This window comes from Blastomyces gilchristii, assembly GCF_000003855.2.
Source record: "Blastomyces gilchristii SLH14081 genomic scaffold supercont1.3, whole genome shotgun sequence".
Taxonomy (NCBI): domain Eukaryota; kingdom Fungi; phylum Ascomycota; class Eurotiomycetes; order Onygenales; family Ajellomycetaceae; genus Blastomyces; species Blastomyces gilchristii.
In genome coordinates this window covers 2,235,511-2,253,248 of record NW_003101680.1, presented here as the reverse complement: position 1 = coordinate 2,253,248, position 17,738 = coordinate 2,235,511, and the positions used below count along the sequence as shown (strand labels likewise).

General features: G+C 45.1%; 4 protein-coding genes across 7 annotated transcripts; 3 read left to right on the top strand and 1 right to left on the bottom strand.

Annotated features, from left to right (window-relative positions):
* The first annotated feature begins 2,194 nt into the window (after nt 1–2,194).
* BDBG_02221 lies at nt 2,195–4,222 on the top strand. Of its 2 annotated transcripts, XM_031720701.1 has the most exons (4): nt 2,195–2,715; nt 2,782–2,853; nt 2,906–3,082; nt 3,156–4,222. In XM_031720701.1, the coding sequence occupies exons 1-4, from the start codon at nt 2,512–2,514 to the stop codon at nt 3,963–3,965; spliced, it is 1,263 nt and encodes a 420-aa protein (XP_031576944.1). In that variant the 5' UTR covers nt 2,195–2,511; the 3' UTR covers nt 3,966–4,222. The 2 variants fall into 2 exon arrangements, with proteins under 2 accessions (XP_031576944.1, XP_031576945.1); XM_031720702.1 differs by having other exon boundaries at nt 2,195–3,082.
* Nucleotides 4,223–4,798: 576 nt separating this feature from the next.
* BDBG_02220 (zinc knuckle transcription factor) lies at nt 4,799–7,958 on the top strand. Its single transcript, XM_031720700.1, has 14 exons — nt 4,799–4,875; nt 5,069–5,147; nt 5,287–5,401; nt 5,461–5,544; nt 5,606–5,736; nt 5,811–5,941; nt 6,006–6,104; nt 6,174–6,381; nt 6,445–6,592; nt 6,655–6,731; nt 6,789–6,846; nt 6,919–6,995; nt 7,079–7,150; nt 7,240–7,958. Exons 2-14 carry the CDS (start codon nt 5,120–5,122, stop codon nt 7,422–7,424), a joined length of 1,413 nt encoding a protein of 470 aa, XP_031576943.1. The 5' UTR covers nt 4,799–4,875; nt 5,069–5,119; the 3' UTR covers nt 7,425–7,958.
* Nucleotides 7,959–8,163: 205 nt separating this feature from the next.
* Nucleotides 8,164–15,321, top strand: BDBG_02218 (MFS transporter). The gene is made up of 8 exons (XM_002627501.2): nt 8,164–8,400; nt 8,494–8,697; nt 8,783–9,044; nt 9,215–9,706; nt 9,857–10,168; nt 10,254–10,848; nt 10,999–11,895; nt 11,972–15,321. Exons 4-7 carry the CDS (start codon nt 9,570–9,572, stop codon nt 11,572–11,574), a joined length of 1,620 nt encoding a protein of 539 aa, XP_002627547.1. The 5' UTR covers nt 8,164–8,400; nt 8,494–8,697; nt 8,783–9,044; nt 9,215–9,569; the 3' UTR covers nt 11,575–11,895; nt 11,972–15,321.
* On the bottom strand, nt 11,845–17,279 carry BDBG_02217 (maltose permease). Of its 3 annotated transcripts, XM_031720698.1 has the most exons (5): nt 16,312–17,279; nt 15,510–16,238; nt 14,051–15,426; nt 12,903–13,883; nt 11,876–12,743 (listed from the first exon to the last, which is right to left on the bottom strand). In XM_031720698.1, exons 3-5 carry the CDS (start codon nt 14,356–14,358, stop codon nt 12,266–12,268), a joined length of 1,767 nt encoding a protein of 588 aa, XP_031576941.1. In that variant the 5' UTR covers nt 14,359–15,426; nt 15,510–16,238; nt 16,312–17,279; the 3' UTR covers nt 11,876–12,265. The 3 variants fall into 3 exon arrangements, with proteins under 3 accessions (XP_002627546.1, XP_031576942.1, XP_031576941.1); XM_002627500.2 differs by lacking the exon at nt 16,312–17,279 and having other exon boundaries at nt 11,845–12,743; nt 14,051–15,417; nt 15,510–15,766; XM_031720699.1 differs by lacking the exon at nt 16,312–17,279 and having other exon boundaries at nt 11,845–12,743; nt 12,903–15,617.
* Nucleotides 17,280–17,738: the final 459 nt, after the last annotated feature.

Below are 17,738 nucleotides of genomic sequence, written 5' to 3'. Positions count from 1 at the left end.
TATATATATATCAGCTATCTGCTGTTATTATAATTTCAATATTACTCAGAGTTACTACAGTACTGTGTTGCTCTGATGACTGAATGATTAATGCAGCAATCTGATAGCACCTTAGCATGAGAAATCAAGATGTGTGAGTTTGAAACCCGCAGAGGATACATTAAATCCGGAACTCAAGCACCTCAGGTTTCTAATAAATACAGAGATGTACAAATCACTTTAATAAAATCACTCTATGTTTCTGAGCTGGGAAGTTATTATCACATGTATCTAATTGTCACTCCTTTGTATTTCCTATGTTCTTGTTATCTTGGCATGGTCTCAACACCTGTTATTATTATTATTATTCTTCTATTATACTCATATACAAGCAGCTTATGATGAGTCCTTGTGTGATGTTAAATACAGGTCAAGTGTTGATTATACAGAAGGAAATACAGGTGTTGAGACCACGCCAAGATAACAAGAACATAGGAAAATACAAAGGAGTGACAATTAGATACATGCGATAATAACTTCCCCAGCCCAGGAACATAGAGCATTCATTGGAGTGATTTGTACACCTCTGTATTTATTAGAAACCTGAGGTGCTTGAGTTTCGGGATTTAATGTATCCCCTGCGGGTTTCGGACCCACGCGCCTTGGTTTCCCACGCCAAGGTGCTACCAGGTGGCTGCATTAACCATTCAGCCACCGGGGCTCTCAACACCTGTATTTCCTCCTGTATAACCAACACTTGGCCTGTATTTAACATCACGCAAGGACTCATCATAAGCTCCGCTTGCATATGAGTATAATAGAATAATAATAATAATAATAATAATAATAATAACAGTACTGTGTCTATACTTGTATTTAAGAGTTCTCTTATATTATCAGTAGACATAGCTATATTATTCATCAGATATATAGTATCTGTGTTTAAGAGTTCTTCAGAATCAGAAGAAGTGTATATATATAAATATCTTATATATTTAAAATATCAGAACTCTCAGATCTTTCACTGATATTCTCTTTATAAGATCTTATTACAGAGTCAGAGTAGCTGGTAAGCAAGCTTATATTTAGAGACTCAGTGTTTACTTAACTGATTATTCATTTCTTTATTATTATTATACATTGTTATGTATTTAGATATCTTTTTAATGAGTAATCATTTCTAATAAGAAGATGATAAATGTTTTTCAAGTATAAGAGGCCTATGCTAAATAGATTGACATTAAGATATAGATCTTATATAACAAAAGTGGAAAACATTAGAGAAGAAAGAAAAGAGAAAGTGTGAGAATCAGTGATTAAAGCAGATATTTATACATGTATGAGGTGTAGCTTCAGAGCAGAAGAATAGAAACTCTGTGAGTTTCTCAGCTGAGAATCAGTGACTGAGAATCGGAGCTTTCAGCAGGAATCTATGGAGTGTAATGGAATAGTCTATTATGATCGGGCGCAGCCCGCCACAGTTATTCATAATTTAAATAGCTATTCTTGAGTGTCTGCAGTAGAGTTTGCAGAGATTGAAGTATATTTTTTAACAGTTACTGATTGACAGAGTTTGAAATATAAGAATAAATACTTATAGATGATTATTCAGAGATTCACAGTAGAAAGATAAAATGTAGAAATCAAATGTATAATAGTATTCAAGCTGAGTTGTGAATAGTAGTCATGAACTCCAGTCTATATAGTTGTGTGTAGCCAAGGGCCAGTGGGCCACTAACCCTATTCAATAGGTTACGTGAGAGATAGGAATAGGGGTAAAGGATCCGCGAGGAGCGGGATTTCTTACATTTACAGTGAGTAAAGCTTGTTTTTTTTTATTCATATTTGAATATCTTTATAACACTGTAATAATGTATATCAACTGATTTCATATTTTTTAGCAGTCTCAGTGTAATTAGGGATCAATTGCATGTTCAAATCATCAATTGCTACTTGTATAACTGCTTCATGATGCATGTTGTCAGTGTTTGAAGATGGATGAAAAAATGAAGATTGGGCGGGTGTTGGGTGGTTGATCACGTTAAAAGGGCCTCGACTTCTGAGAGAGTCGAATGACCTTTGCCAACCTTTTTTTTTTTTTTTTTTTTTGCTCTTTTGCTTTTTTCCTTTAAGCTATTGAAGGGGAAAATTTCTTCGCGCCGCTCAGTGGACAGAGAGGCTGTATCTTTTTTTTTTTTTTTTTTTTTTTTTTTTGGCTTAAATAGTGAATTTTCTCTTTGTGCTCACTGCACTTTTCGTCTATCCATGACTACTCTGGTTTGCCTGCGCTTAGTTGTTGGACATTCAATCATTATCAGCTGAAATGTGAGCTGCGAACAAAAAGTGCTCATGGGTACATTCAATGACACTGCTTGTTGAATCAACGTGCTGAGAAGATTCCATCCAGCCTCTCTCTGGCTATCAAGTACAAAATATCTTTCTCCTGTACTCTCTGTTTTCTTTCCACTACTGATTATCTGCTTTCTCCCGTCTGCCACTGCTGCTTCCATTGTGTTTATTTTGCCTCTCCTTATGCCATCGCTACATGTAGTTCTGAAACTTGGACATCGCCCCGCGACTCTACAGGTCTTACGAGCAATGCGAAATTCGTCTGATTCTCCAGATCATCCTGTTCCTGGAGGGCGTCTAGGAGATTTGTGGACTATAGAACAGGACCAAAGTTTGCTAAAACTCCGCGAGGAGCATGATTATATGAACTTAGAGGATTTTCAAAAGGTCGGCGCTCATTGCCAGAAAATACGAGTTGCTGTTGACACCGCCTAAACTATGCCAAATCGTTAGGCATTCTTCCATGACCGTTCTCGTTACGCGGTATCCAAGCGGTTGTCAGTGCTGAAGCGAGCAGGACAACAGGTGATTGATTCTGGACAACAATATGCATGCAGCGCGCTAATGACATGGGCAGAAGGCTTCTCTTGGCAATTCACCGTTGGCTGGTGGATCGAACAGCCCTCGCCGTCAACCAAGTACCATCGAATACATATACTCTGACGATGAGTCCCAAGCCATGTCTCTCGATAGTCGATTAGAGGCTGAGGAAGTTGGCGGAGAGTGTACATCAGAGCAAAGAACTTCTTCCCAGGCAAGTTAGAATCTTGGTATCTTGCTACTATCCCGCAGAGCATACTAACTTGTGGGTTGTTCTGCATATCCAGACGGACGACGTTTCTAATCCAGTCTTGAGTAATACACTCAAAAGGAAACCTTCAGTTGACAATGGCGCATCTCGCCCAAGTCCTTCAAAACTCTCCAGGGTTCCAACGGTGCCCATCTTCGCGTCGACGGAGCTATGCAGCACAGCGTTTCCATACCTGAATACGCCAACGACAAGCAATGCTAATACAGTTGTGGATGTCACTGATAATCCTAACAATCATAATCATAGGAATAATACCCAAGTATCCATCTTCAATTCCAGATCCACCTGGATGGACCTCAGAGATGAAGACATACTACATATGTACCACCAAGCCAAGAAGTGTACAGAGGAAACGAGGCGCGCAGAAGCGCTAGAATTAAAACTATCGAGTTCAAACGACATTCTAACCCGTTGTCGCGATGAGAACAGGGCACTCCTGGACCTACAAAAGCAGCATGATGATGAACTTGAGGAAACCATGGAAAACCTTCTCAAGGAACGGAAAGCGGAACAAAAGCAGCTGAAAGCGTATAATGAAGCCAAGCTGAAGCTGTTGGAGCAGATGGATCAGCTCAAGACAGAATTCAACAAGATTAAAGTTGGCGCTTCAAAAGTCATACACCCTGGCATGTGGAAGTCTGGTGGGATGGATGCCGCAGCTGCTCAAGTGATAAAACTTGCAGCGCAAATTGAGGAGACGCTAAAGGTCATAGTATCTTCAGAAACCAGATCGCCATCGCAAGTTCCTTCAGGAGATCACATGTTTCTAGGTACTCCGTACTTAGAACCTAGGCCTTTTCTAGAGGGAAATGGAATGAGCGGGTAAAATAAATATTGAGTACAAAGAGCTTGTGAGTTGAATGTGGGATGGTTGGTTGCAAAATGTCTCTTTTCTGCTTCTTTTATCTTATTTTTCTATTTTTAATTTGCAGTTATTTTCCCTTAATTTTTGATTACTTGTTAAATAAAAGCAATAGAATCTCACTCAGTGAGTAAATATTAAAATTTCTGTATAAAGTAATAGAGGGGGAAAAGTTTCTGATTGTAAACTGAGGAATCAAGAATCTGCTGTCACAGAAATTGAGAGATATTCCTACTTTGTGATCTCTCCCCCTATACAAATTTTTGCTTTTTCTTTCCTTCTTTGATAAAATGATAGAATGAGCTAAACTGGGATCTTGCCTTGCTAGTGTGTTTTATGAACTCTGAAAAACACATATGCTGTAGAGTACATATCTAGATACATAGTATTACATGTGTTACTTATCTTCATAAGCCTTTCCTGTGTTCTAGAGTTCAGAACTAAAATAACCTGTAGGAGAGTATTGACTTAACTATTTAAAGAGAGAGTGAAATACTCAACAGAATGAATGTATACAGTAAAGCTGCCATATTATATAGGTGTGGAGATAGTAGATACAATGTAAATTCCGGTTGATGCTGAGAAACCTCTTGAAACAAAACTATGAGAGAAAGAAAGTTCACCAATGAGACAAATCTCCTGATTTGAGTAAATATAAAGAATGATCAGTTGTCTATGTGATTCTGGTTGCTATGAAAGCAACAAAGCCTGTGTTGTTCCATCACAGATATAAAATCAAGCCCCCTTTTCTTCTTCATCTTCTCTTCTCCATTTCCTATCAACCCTTTCTCTCTAATCCTCTCCCACAACACCCATAAGGACATCTCGAAGCTACAAAGCTCTTAACTTTCAAGGGGAAAATAATAAATAGCTGGTGAGTAACTCATATGGTTTTCTTTAATTCTCTCTCTCTTTTCATTTTGTTACTTTCGATGCCTTTTGAGGGCTGATCGCTCTCCCGATCCATGTCACATACCTGTTCACTCCTCCCCCACAACACCACACCTACCTAGGGCCACACAAAGGTGTTTCCTCTAGACTCTATTGTATGCTGATCAGCCTAACAGTGATCTGTGACCAAGGCTCTCTCTCTCTAAGGTCGTGCAAGTCAAGAAATCATGAGTTGGAACGCGGGAGGCGTCGATGGTAAGTCGAACAATGCCCCTGGTTGCCTCAGCAAAACCCCGTATCATACCACACAATCCACAAACCAGAGGGATTCTTTAGCTTGCTGTTTTGTAGACGAGACCTGGAAACTGGATACTAAACATGGTCAATGTGTTAGATGCCCACTGGAACGAGGGGGGTGAAACATGGAACGGTACGGTGGAACAGATTGGATATGATGTCGGTGACTTTGGTGAAAATGAGGTTGGAGGCAAAGATGATGCTTGCCGCAAGTAAGCAGAACCTAGAATCTAACATCAGAAGAGTGCCTAATAACAAAATTTTCTACCAGTTGTGGTCAGTCTGGCCATTTCGCCCGCGACTGCACTGAGCCTCGCAAAGCCACCGGAGCGTGTTTCAACTGTGGTGAAGAAGGGTAAGTCATGGATTCTATTTTGGCAAGAATGGAGATTTGATTATTGATATCTGCTCCTTAGCCACAACAAGGCGGAATGCACGAAGCCTCGTGTTTTCAAGGGGCACTGTCGAATATGTGAGAAGGAAGGCCATCCTGCCTCTGAGTGCCCCGAAAAACCGGCGGATGTCTGCAAGAACTGCAAGGAGGAAGGTAAATTTTGTCACCCTAGCTGACTGCGAGCAAGAAGTTATGCAACTGTTAATTTCACCCTCAATCGGAAATAGGCCACAAAACTATGGAATGCACCCAGAATCGCAAGTTCGACCAGCACCATATTCCAGATAAACTCCCGGAACAGGCATGGGCGATTCTCAAGAAAGCTAGCGACGAAAAGGATCTTGAGGACTTTCGTGAGGTAAAATATTTAATACCTCTATTGCTAATCCCGCTTCTTCATTTCTGATATATCGGCGCAATAGGGTATGAAAGTATACTCCAAGGCAGTTCCGCTGGCGACGTTCGACCAAATTGAGAAGAAGATGCGAGAAGAGAACTTCAAGGTGTATCTCATTGGCCTCGTAAGATTGCCCACACAATCCTACGGGTTATTTGAAATATGAAAATGTTAATAACTGTGTCCTGTATAGGAGAAGGAGATCACCGACTGTCATACTCTGATTAATCTTCAGGGAAAGTTGAACTGCAAATACGTTGTCGGTTACTACTTCAGTGATAAACCCCAACGTCCCAGCCTCAAAGAGCGCTGGCCAGAATCACCCGAAGAGAATCTAAAGCGCCTTGTCGATGCTGGCATCCCGCTTGACCGCCAGATTCCTAAATGTGGCAACTGTGGACGTAAGTTCTCCGTCAATCCAGGTTAATCCAACAGGGTATCAAGCTGACTGTGCATTTTTCTAGAAATGGGACATGGACCGCGCGCATGCCCAGACGAGCGTTCAGTCGTCGAGAAGGTCGAGGTTAAGTGTGTTAATTGTAACGGAATAGGACATCGTGTTCGTGATTGCACGGAGAAACGCGTTGACAAGTTTAGCTGCCGTAACTGCGGGTGAGGGACCTGGTTTTGCGCTTCACAGGGAACTCGCTGATCGCTAACCGATCCTCTCCTAGTCAACCCGGTCATCGTTCGTCTGAATGTACCGAGCCCCGTTCAGCTGAAGGAGTGGAATGCAAAAAATGCAACGAAGGCAAGCCTGATGATGCCCTCCGATGCACCTGGGGGAAGCTTCTGACATTCTCGATAGTTGGCCATTTCGCTAAGGACTGCCCTCAGGGCGGCTCCAGAGCCTGTCGCAATTGCGGGTTGGTTTAGTCCCCAAAAATACCTTGCCCTAAGATAGAGACAAGACCGCTGACTAAAATACGGTTCTGCAGCGAGGAGGGTCACATTTCCAAGGAGTGTGACAAACCTCGCAATCCGGATACAGTTACCTGCCGTAACTGCGAAGAAGGTGAGGAAAATCGTCCCTACCACTTTAAATAGTATATGAAAATATCCAGTGTGGTCGTATCTAACAAATCATTCTCCCCGCAGTTGGTCATTTCAGTCGCGACTGCACCAAGAAGAAGGACTGGTCTAAGGTTCAGTGCAACAACTGCAAGGAGAGTAAGTACCCATCAACCGCAAGACATGTTCCCTCATTTTAGCAATACATCCCACTGATGAAGCTCGACCTGTTAACCTCATGATGATAGTGGGCCATACGATCCGGCGCTGCCCCAAACAAGCAGAAGAAGGCGATGGCTACGGCGACGGCGGCTTCGCCAACAACCCAGTGGACGACATGGGCTCAACCTGGCAAGATGATGATGGGGTCCAAGATAACACACCTAGCTGGATGAATGCCGGCGATGGCGGCACGACTGTCCCCGCCTGGTAGATCGGCTCAAACGGGCCGTTCCATTAGCGCGGCAAATTGAGCTGAGCAACTGCCTTTTGCTCTGATGGTGGAGGTTGGCAAGCCTGGCTAGAACCGAAGGGCCAGTGTACTTTGCTAGGGCTAATTAGAATGATGATGAAGGACAGGGAGGAGGGAGCGAGTACTGAGAGGCCTCGGAAATGTGGTTGGTGGTTAACACGAGAAAAAGAAAAAAAGAAAGAAAAAGAAAAGAAAAGAAAACAAAAAAGAAAAAGAAATTCACAGAAAAAAGCAATGAAAAGTTCAGGGGGGAAAAAAGAAAAAGGAGAAGAGAGTGAGAGGGGAAAGGATCATGTCACAAGACAAACATGCTGGGAATATATGGCTGGGTTAGTCTGACCATCTTCCAATAGAGCAATGAAAATGATTCCCTGGTCTGGAAGTGTCGCAGCACCTTCACCCATCCCCGCAATCGGCTGGGAGAGCGCGCAATTCGGCTTCAAGGCAGGGGGGGTGTGCGTTTTGAAACCGAGCTTCTCGGAAGCCATGTCCAACAATGATTCATTGATCGCTGGTTCACATTCTTCGAGAAGAACAAGTTGTTCTCCGAAGAATACCGGGAGAGCGAAATACAAAAGCTGACCACATCGTAGAAAAATGATTGGCCGTTCGTCCACAGCCGTGGCCGTGTTTCAAGTCGAAGCTCAGAACAGCAGCCAGCAAATAAAAATGTTTATTAGACTTCATTTCCCCCGCAGCTCATGCATGGATGGGCATGGCTTGAGAGTGAAGAATTGTGAATATTAACTTAACTTTTTCACTAGCTAGGATCTGGCGCCGTTAGAGTTTTTTCTTTCTTTTTTTCTGCACCGCCGAAAAAGCATATATCAATCCCGAAAGGGCTTGGGAGGATTGGCTTCTGGCAAATATATCTCAGCTCGCTAGTTGACGCTACGCTCAGCAACCATTTCTGGCTTCTCTACTCCGTACTGTGTATGTATGTTGTATCAGGTCTAATGGAACAGACAGAGTTCATCAGGACATTTGATAAATAAATAGGAGCTAAATAATGGTGCTTGGCTTATGCTAGACACGCGCGCTGCTTGCCACCGCAGTTTTATTCTCCCGCCATACGGGCCCATTTCCACCGCTTGGAATCTCCTCGCAGTGAGATCAATTCAAGTTCGTCGTCGAGCTAATCCGCTAGTGTCATAAATTAGTTATATCTGCTCTGCCGAATAAATGGCTGGACCTTCTCGGCGACATTTTTAAGTAAAGAGGCTCGCCCGAAATGGTCAGTTGCAGGGACATGGGCAAAGAATGTTAACATTTATTCAATAATGCTGACATCTCCGCGACCTTTTCTGAAATCCGAATAGCATTGACAGAGTGCGAGACGTGAGGCAGAGAAGTCGCATGTTTTGCAGAGAGAAAAGCAATTGCTCTCCAACGCGATGATAACCTATCATTTAAGTGTTTTCATTTATCATCGTCGTTTAACACGTTATCTTTACTCGTGCTGTGACAGGCAAGCTGCCCGCGGCCCAGCCACGGTGACTCCTCGATAGTCTTGTTGAAGCGGTTCGACAATTCAATTAATTGGACACACAAAACACGAATAACGCATCTAGTCAATGCAAAGTGAGTAGCGGATATATATTGGCAGAAGAAATAGCTGTACCCAGACATACATCAATTGTTCGCAAAGGAAGCAAAGCAATCCAGTCGCAGAACAAACCAATTGATCAAGCTCCTACAATATTAAACCACCATGCTATTTTCTGCGTCAATGTTGCTAATTCATTGCGCAGGCTTCAATTATCTATAATACTTCCCAAAGCACGAAGAAGTAAGTATACTGGGCACCCTTTCTCTTGTGGAGTGGCAGAGAGGAAGAAGACCTTAGTGTCGCGATTTGATTTGGATCTCTAGATTTATCGGCTTAATCAAATCGTGGTGACTCCTGTGCCTGAAAAGAAGAAGCAACTCAATTCTGTCAACTGGCCAAATCTGTCTGCCGTTCGGTGCTAGACAGTACAATTGGAAAATCTAGAATCTGCCGTCTATCGCTTTTTTCCGCAGCTCAATTGCCGGGCGCGGTGAGAAGCAACTGTGAACGGTGAATCCTGGTTAAGGGACATTCCTATCGGCCACTACTGTGTTACGATGGACAAAGTCACGCCTGAAAGGGAGGTCCACGACGACCAGGGAGAAGGAAATGTCAAAGACGACAATTCGACCAACCTACATGATGTCGAACAAGGGGATGAAGTCGATACAGAGACAATCGATCGCATCTATAAGTATGTAAATGCTCGTTCTCCTGAATCCTGATAATACACCAAACACATACTCGATGGGGATGAATGGAATGCTCTCTTGGTGGAAGGCGAGACAATAAATGCCAAAGGGGGGAAAAGAAATAATGACAGCTAACAGTACTTTCTACCTAGAAAAATTGATTGGCGAATCATCCCGCCATTTTGGACTTTGTATTTCCTTTGCGCAGCGATCCGTTCAAATATCGGGCTAGCCCAGACCATGAACATTGAACAAAAACACGACCTTGGCAACGAACTCAACATATCTCCGCAACAAGTCTCAACTAGTTTGGCTCTGTTCTATGTCTGCTACGTGCTTTTTGATCTGCCGTCTAATCTGATTATGACGAGGCTAAGCCCTCGGGTCTGGATGAGTCGCATTGTTATCAGCGTTGGTATCATTGGATGCTGCTTTGCTGCGGTCAAAGCTGCGTGGAGTTTATAGTAACTATCCCTTCCCTTTATATGCTTGCCATATTGCACATGCTATACTGTAATGGAGCGTCCCAAAGTAATTCAATTTCCCTAGTTTACTTCGGCTCCTCCTTGGAATTGTCATTGCCGGCATGTGGCCAGGAATGGCCTATTATCTCACTCTCTTCTACCCGCCCTCCCGCACCGGAAAACGGATAGGCCAATACTTCACCGCAGCGCAGGTATCTGCCGCAGTTGTCGGTCTCGTCTCTGCAGGCTTCCAGGAAATGGACGGCTTGAAGGGCCTTGTCGGATTCCAGTGGATGTTTCTTCTATACGGCATCGCAGGCACTCTCACCGGAATCAGTCTTCTCTGGTGGCTTCCAGAACGGCCCCTGCCCCCTGGACAAAAATTGCCTCCAAGACGACGATATTTAAGATGGATACCTCAAACGCGTCCGGTACTTAAGGGACGAGATGCGGAGATACATTACCATGATTTGAAACGTGTTTACCACAGCACCCAATGGACCATGCGAGATCTTGCTGGCGTGTTGATGGACTGGCGGCTGTGGCCTCTTACGCTCATGTACTTTGGCGTCGTTGGCGTGGGAATCGGCGTGCAGAATTACGGAACCGTTATTATTAGAGGGGCCAATCCGTCACTTACGGGGGTTCAACTAAGTTTACTATTCGCTCCAATTTGGATTGTACGAAGAATCCTTTTTCTTTTTTCCTTTTCCTTCTCCTCTTCCTCCTTAGCTTTGCTCGACCCCGTATCTCCAAACCCAATTAAAAAACACAAGAAAAATCCAAACCCATGAATAAGAACCATGAACAGCTGCTAACGCCATGAACAGATGGACCTCATCGCCATCGTCCTCGTAACCCCTTTCTCCGACCGCTTCCACCACCACCGCGGCATCTTCTTCATCGTCCCCGTCCTCTTCCAAATCCTCGGCTTACTCCTGACAACCTATGCCGGCTCCGTCACGAACGCCTGGCCCCGCTACGGCGGCCTGCTGATCGTCGGCTTCGGCCTCGGCCCTACCGTGCCCATAACCATGACATGGACGAACGAGCTCTTCCAACCACGCCACGGTGAGGTGGGTGTCGCCGCGGCATCCGCTCTGGTCTCTGGCTTGGGCAACTTGGGGAGTATCCTCACCACGTACGCGCTGTATACTGGCTGGGACAGCGACCGCCAGGCGACGGGGATGAAGAAGTATCGGAAGAGTAATTTGGTTATGATTGGGATTCTCTGTAGTAGTGTTGTGGCCGCGATTACGTTGGAGGTGTTGTTGAGGATATTTGGAGGGAAGAAAACAGGGGCGGGTGGGGATGTGGATGGAGTGAATGGCGATGGTGCAGCTAAGAGAGAGGTGGAGCAGAGAGGACTGAAGGGATTATGGCTTCTGAAGCTGTTCGGGAAGTAGGTGCATTTTTTTTTTTTTTTTTGTTTTGAGATCTGAAGGTATTTAAAAATAAAAATAAAAGGAGGATTGTTTGATCGATCAGAATGGCATTTTGGAACTAGGAGAAACGAACAACATTAACTATTTTGTTATTAAATTATTCAACGTAGCCAGCTTCGTTTAGTGAAAATTGTACTTATTTTTTGTACTACGGGGTATGACTGACTATATGCAATTTCGATTTCCCCGAGTGTCTTTTATCAAGCGGGCAATCATCATCTCCTTCCAACGCTCGTATCCACCACACACATACGGATAATTGCCGCGCGCTAAAGCCAACAAGTAAGTCCAAGCTGCATCCCACATTCACTCCAGAACCTCACGGGGAGATGCTGATCATGCCAATTCCAAATAATAGGATCCATATTCAAGATCTAGCTACTAGTTTTCTACATCTTTACGTCGTTTTGATCAGTTTTCCACACACATATTGCGATGCTGGCGCGCGCGTTTAAAATTGTCTCCCGTGGATGTCTGCGATAGCCTCAAAAAGTGGCCAAGACTGATATCTACATCAGGAAAAACAGCAACATGCAAAATCGGGGCATCTATATCCCTTATAACTAACCCAATCAACTTGCCCTACCCATCTCAAGAAAAGAAAAAACGAAAAGAAAAGGGTTAAACCCAACAAAAATCAAAAATGGACCGCCTACCCACTCACTATCTCAACATGCTCAGAACTCCTCTTGTTCTTCTCATCATCGCTCACTGCAGCAGCAGAAGCAGCAGCAGAAGCAACAGCATCCGGACCTTTCCGACTACTCTTCTCAGCCGACCACTTCAAGAAATCCCTCGTGGGGACATTATGCTCAAAAAGCAGATCCAATTCCGCGGGAGACCTTCCGCCCATCTCTGGCACAAGCATCCAAATCAAACCGCAGCTCAGGACAGATAGACCAAAAAATACAAACCCGGTTTTAGCTCCAAGATTACCTTTGTCGGTGTTGTAAATGTATGGCAATACAACTGCAAAGATGCATGCATATATGCCGTGCATGGCCCAGCCGACAGCTTGCGTCCGACCACGGAGTCGAAGGGAGGATGTCTCTGCCGTGGCAAGGACAGAGACGGGCCAGATTCCGTTTCCACAGACAAAAATGATGACGATCATACCTGCGGCAGTGATCCTAGGAAATCAAAAACAAAAAAAAGAAAATTCAGAGATCAGCATGCCATATCTTCAACTTTCAGGAAACGAGGGGAAAAGGAGACGATTGGCAGTTTCAACGCGGCGCGCATGATACATGAATTGCCAAAGGAGTGGAATGAAAAAGCAAAAAACGTACCATTTCGTCACCGGGCTATCAAAACATCCCGAAATCCCTATTGCGCCCCAAAACAACCCAGTGAGACCAAGCGTCCACAGCATAAGCGGCCTCCGCTTCGCAACAGATAATGTCCACACAGATATGATATTCGCGACCAGGCCCACCGCAATACCAATCTCCAACAACAGAACACTCAAGAAAGGGGGGATGCCAACAGTCTGCGCAAAGTAGCTGGCAGTCGAGAGCAAGCCCAGTCCGAAGTTCTGCGGCATCATATGGCACACCAGCACAATAATGGTTCTCCGCAGATCAATCCCTCTAAAGCAATCGATGAACCGCACCTGCGAACCCAGCCTCTTCATCATCTCCCGCTCCTGCTCCAAAATCTCAACAAGCTTATCCACCATCTTATCTGTATCAACTTCTTTCCGATGAAGACGTCGCTGCGCCTTGCGCGCTTGATCTATCTTACCCACACGGATAAGATGCGGCGGGCTCTCAGGAATGAAAATCGTAATAAAAAGCAATATTACAGAAAACAACCACTGCGACGCCACGGCAATCAAATACCCGTCCCGCCCCTTGACAGACAAGCAAGCAAACACAACCAACGCGCCGATAAGTTGCCCCGTCATCGTCATCACGGGTAGCAGCGCCTGACTGGAACCCCGCAGCGCTCGCGTCACGATTTCAGAGGTGTATATCTGCACGGTACAGACCACCTGTCCCGCCGCGAAGCCCTCCACAAGCTTGCCCACCAAGAATATGCCCCGACGGGCGTCGATGCCGGCCGCGAAGGCGGATGCAAAACAAATGGCGATGCCAATGGCGGATATCAGGGCGCCCAGCATGAGCGAAAAACGGCGGCCGAAGCGATCGCATACCCAGCCGGCGACGGCTGCGCCAGCAATGTTGCCTATGGATGGTGCGGCGGTCCATACTCCCAACCATGCGGAGGGGATAATGGGCTTTCCTCGGAGTACTTCACCAAAGTCGCGTCTGTTGTGAAGAGAAGGGAGAAAGGGAGAAAGGGAGAAAGTTGGCTTTTGATCGAGACACGGATAGTTTTGAGAGGAGTTTTGTGCGTTTGTTGAGCTAAAGGGGGATGGATGGCAATAGGAAAAGAAAGAGGGGGTGGTGGTGAAGAAGAATACCAAACTACTCACTGGAACTCAGGCATTGCAGTCAGAGTGCTGACGATGACCATGTCGAATCCATATAGCAATATACCAGGGCATGCGGCAAAGACATATCCGACGACTCTAGGGAATCGTTTGATAGACTGCAGCAAGGTCAGTTCGGCAGGATCGGCATTGTCGACCTCGTAAACGCCATCGTTGCCGTCGTCGCTGGTATCATTGATATTGGTGAGACTATTATTGCTAACGATAATACCATCATTACTATCACCTGTCGCTACCAGCACCGTCGTCGCCGTCGTCTTAGCGGGGACCTTTTCCTCGTCCACAGCCATGTGTCGGTTGTCGGTTGATAGACTACCAGGATCGAGGCACAGTGTGTTCTGCTGCTGACGGGAGCAGGAACTAAAGCTGGGAGGCGGCAGGGGATGGATCGCGCTTGCTCAATCAATTCTTCTCAGGCTTATAGTACCACTCAGGTAAGGAAGGTTCAACGGGGTATATGTGTAATACAAGCGACTGACGACTGCGCAAAAGAGCAACGGAGTAGGTCCCTGATATATATAAAAACAACACCGAGTCTATACGCTATGTATATATTTTTTTTTAAAAAAAAAAAGGAAGAGTGGATTCGATTTCAAAATTCAATTCCAATTCCAACCCCGCATATTCCCTCGTTATAAACAACGACGACCGGGAACAACCTACGGCCCTCAGTCCTTTCAATAAATGAGAGGAGGAGGAGGAAGAAGTGGAGGAGAAGTAGGCGTAGGTCACAAGCTCCCACAAGCCGCTCTCTACCAGTAATATATATATATAAAAACGAGAGAGAAGAGAAAGCAAACCCTTTCCTTTCCTCCCCAAGCAAGATCTAAAAGGGCCGGCACAGGCGATCTATTTATTAAATACTCGGACAAATAGTTAACCTGCAGAGGAAGAAAAAAGAAAGAAAAAAAAAGGAAAACCGGCGGTAGGGGTAAGGTAGGGGACCGGACCACCACCCTTTCCCTTGAGCAGTCTAGTCTAAGCAAGGGTCGCCCCGAAGAAAGGGCCTACGCAGTTAATAACCACTGCACTAATAATTGCCGGGGCTGTCGTCCTTATTATTCAGGGTCTGCGATCCCTAAACCAAACCGACAGCGCATTCCCCGCTAGCAGCAAAATTAACCTTTTTGTGGCTGGCCGGCGTAGGGCGCTCTGAACGTTGTTGGCCTTGCAATGGGACCCCCCTTTTTTTTTTCCTGTCGCGTCGCCGTTCGGGGCCGGGCCAGAGGTTCGACGCACCGCCTGCATATAAAGCGGAAAAAGAAAAAAAAAAGCAAAGGCATGTTCCGCCGCGCGGCATATGCGTAGAAATCACAAAGAAATAAAGAGGTCAGGAAAGGGAGAAAAGTCTTGTTCAGCTGCGACTCTCCTTGGAAAGATCTTAGTTAGGGGGGCCAAAACATCCCTTTGGAAAGGTGGGTTTATTTTAATTTTTCTTCACCTTTTGTTTGGCGTTGTTATGTAACTAGTTAGTTACAGTTTGGCGGCGGAATTAGATTAGATTCCTCTAGAATTCGTCAGGCTGTGGCATGAAATAACAATAGTAGTTCAAGACTATCTCTCGACGATTGCTAACTTAAATAATTATTCTTAATCCCCATGAGGCCAATTTGGCCCCCGCTGAGGAGTCAGGACAAAGTTGTTTCAAAACTTTTCATACTTGCGCGCGAGATGCACGCCGCTGACAACTCCCTGAAAGGCTGATGATAGATAGCGCTGACAACATACAAGGGGGGTGTTTTAAGCTTATTAATATGAGGTCGGTGACTTTTTGTTTTATACATTTTAGTTACACATCAGTTAACTATATAACTATAACTACGGAGTATAGCTGACTGTAAAGAATCAAAGCCAAACCTCCTCCCTCTGGTAGGTTCGGTACTTTGACATCATCCCATTTCATTCCACGGCCCTCTTTTCACATGGAATCCTCGTTTCCCGTTTCCCCCCTCCTCCCGGCCCCCCGGCAATTGTTTATTAGTAGTGATCACTGACTCCGTACTTGATTGAGAAATGCGGAGAAGTTGAGCTTTTTAAACGTGTCAAAATGGACCCATCGATTCACGCGGCCACCTGCCGAAATATGCCAACCTGCCCGACGACTTGCACAGTAGAGTAGCCTGTCCTGTCCCTAATCTGAATCCTTTCTGCTAGGTTGGTTAGTTGGATGCTGGGGTAGTTAAACGAGTTAGCTACTATAAGTTACTAGTTAAGTTAGTTACTGGGCCCGCGTGTCGCTTAACTTCAGAGCTTCGTCGTTTGTTTGAACCTGGGGCTCCCATCCCATCCCATCCCATCCCACATCCGGTGGCGGGCAGCGGCGGGGGGCTTGAATGAATTCGGAAGTTATGTATGTCATGGTCATGGTGGTCATGATTCGATTCGCTTCGGCATAAAAAAAAAAAAAAAAAAAAAAAAAAAAAAAAAAAAAAACGAGGAGCGGATGTTCCGTGTCCCCTTCTTTCTTTTACCGAGGGCGAGAATAAATCGTCTCATCACAGAGCCAAAACCTGCTCTGCTCTGCTCTGTTTTGCTCAGCTGCGCGCCCTTTTTACTCCCTTCAAAGGTTGATGCTGGATGGAAACCTCACCACATGCCTCTTGTGCTAGCAGCAGCCCGCTTTCCCTCCCCTCTCCCCTCTCCCCTCTCTCCCCTCTTTCAACCTCATGCCGAAATCCCGGATGGATATATAACATCTGTCTTCCTTTGCCTAGGCACATAAACCCGCCGACGGGCGCTGGACCGCTGCTTGGACGATGTGGGATGATGCGCGAGCGGAGATGGTGCGGGGCAAGAAAACACCGCTATACATCCATCCATCCATACATACATACATACATACGTACCATACGTGGGATGGACACGAGAGACGCGGAGGCGGGAGGGGATGTTTTGATTGCTTGTACTCTGCTGATTTTGGATGACGGAAGCGGGATTGGCCCGTCTAAGCTAAGGTAGTGAGTGAGTGAGTGAGTGAGGTGGTCTGTCAGGGTAGGGTAACTAGGTTAACCAGGCAGTCAGTCATTCGTCACTCCGGCTCTTAATAAATGACTAATAACTAGTTAACTAAGTTGGTTTGGTTTGGTTTGGTTAGTTAAATCCTGACTCATTTTGCGGGGGAATATGGCTTCGGTGGAAGTGGATTGGAGTGGATTCAATGGCGATGTTCTATCTGTCGGTCCCCGCAAGTTTCTGAGCTGAGACAGCTGTGACGGTGCAAGCGAGGAGGGGAGGGAGGGGAGGATTGGATAATAGATAGATAGACAACAGAACTCCTACTGTACTAAAAATGCCTACAAGGACTCTTGATTTACACACACACACACACACACACACACCCCTCTCTATACAGTACATACTTCTCTCCATCATCCTCTATGCGTCTTGTATACATGTACAAAATATAGACATTTACATTCACACCTATTTAAAAACAAAGCGGACCCAACCGAAGAGAATACACACACACAAAGACCGAGAGAACGAGGTTTAACAGTCCACCAAAACGAAAGGTCCCATTCTGTATCTAATTTTCAATTCGTGCCTCCTTTCTCCCAGTATTTTTTTTTTATCCGTCATGGGCCAACGCAAAACATATTTGACACCATAATCTATCCCCGTAGAACAATTTAATTAAAAAGAAAAAGAAGAAAAGAAAAAGATAGGAAGG

Bases quoted from the DNA above. Each gene is read 5' to 3' on its own strand.
- BDBG_02221 (XM_031720701.1), top strand. From the start codon at position 2,512: ATGCCATCGCTACATGTAGTTCTGAAACTTGGACATCGCCCCGCGACT. The intron at 2,854-2,905 runs GTGATTGATTCT...TGACATGGGCAG, and splicing joins TGAAGCGAGCAGGACAACAG to AAGGCTTCTCTTGGCAATTC. The intron at 3,083-3,155 runs GCAAGTTAGAAT...CTGCATATCCAG, and splicing joins AGCAAAGAACTTCTTCCCAG to ACGGACGACGTTTCTAATCC.
- BDBG_02220 (XM_031720700.1), top strand. From the start codon at position 5,120: ATGAGTTGGAACGCGGGAGGCGTCGATG. The intron at 5,148-5,286 runs GTAAGTCGAACA...TCAATGTGTTAG, and splicing joins GAACGCGGGAGGCGTCGATG to ATGCCCACTGGAACGAGGGG. The intron at 7,151-7,239 runs GTAAGTACCCAT...TCATGATGATAG, and splicing joins GTGCAACAACTGCAAGGAGA to TGGGCCATACGATCCGGCGC.
- BDBG_02218 (XM_002627501.2), top strand. From the start codon at position 9,570: ATGGACAAAGTCACGCCTGAAAGGGAGGTCCACGACGACCAGGGAGAA. The intron at 9,707-9,856 runs GTATGTAAATGC...CTTTCTACCTAG, and splicing joins ACAATCGATCGCATCTATAA to AAAAATTGATTGGCGAATCA. The intron at 10,169-10,253 runs GTAACTATCCCT...CAATTTCCCTAG, and splicing joins AAAGCTGCGTGGAGTTTATA to TTTACTTCGGCTCCTCCTTG.
- BDBG_02217 (XM_031720698.1), bottom strand. From the start codon at position 14,358: ATGGCTGTGGACGAGGAAAAGGTCCCCGCTAAGACGACGGCGACGACG. The intron at 13,884-14,050 runs GTGAGTAGTTTG...TCTTCACAACAG, and splicing joins ACTGCAATGCCTGAGTTCCA to ACGCGACTTTGGTGAAGTAC. The intron at 12,744-12,902 runs GTACGTTTTTTG...TTGATTTCCTAG, and splicing joins GATAGCCCGGTGACGAAATG to GATCACTGCCGCAGGTATGA.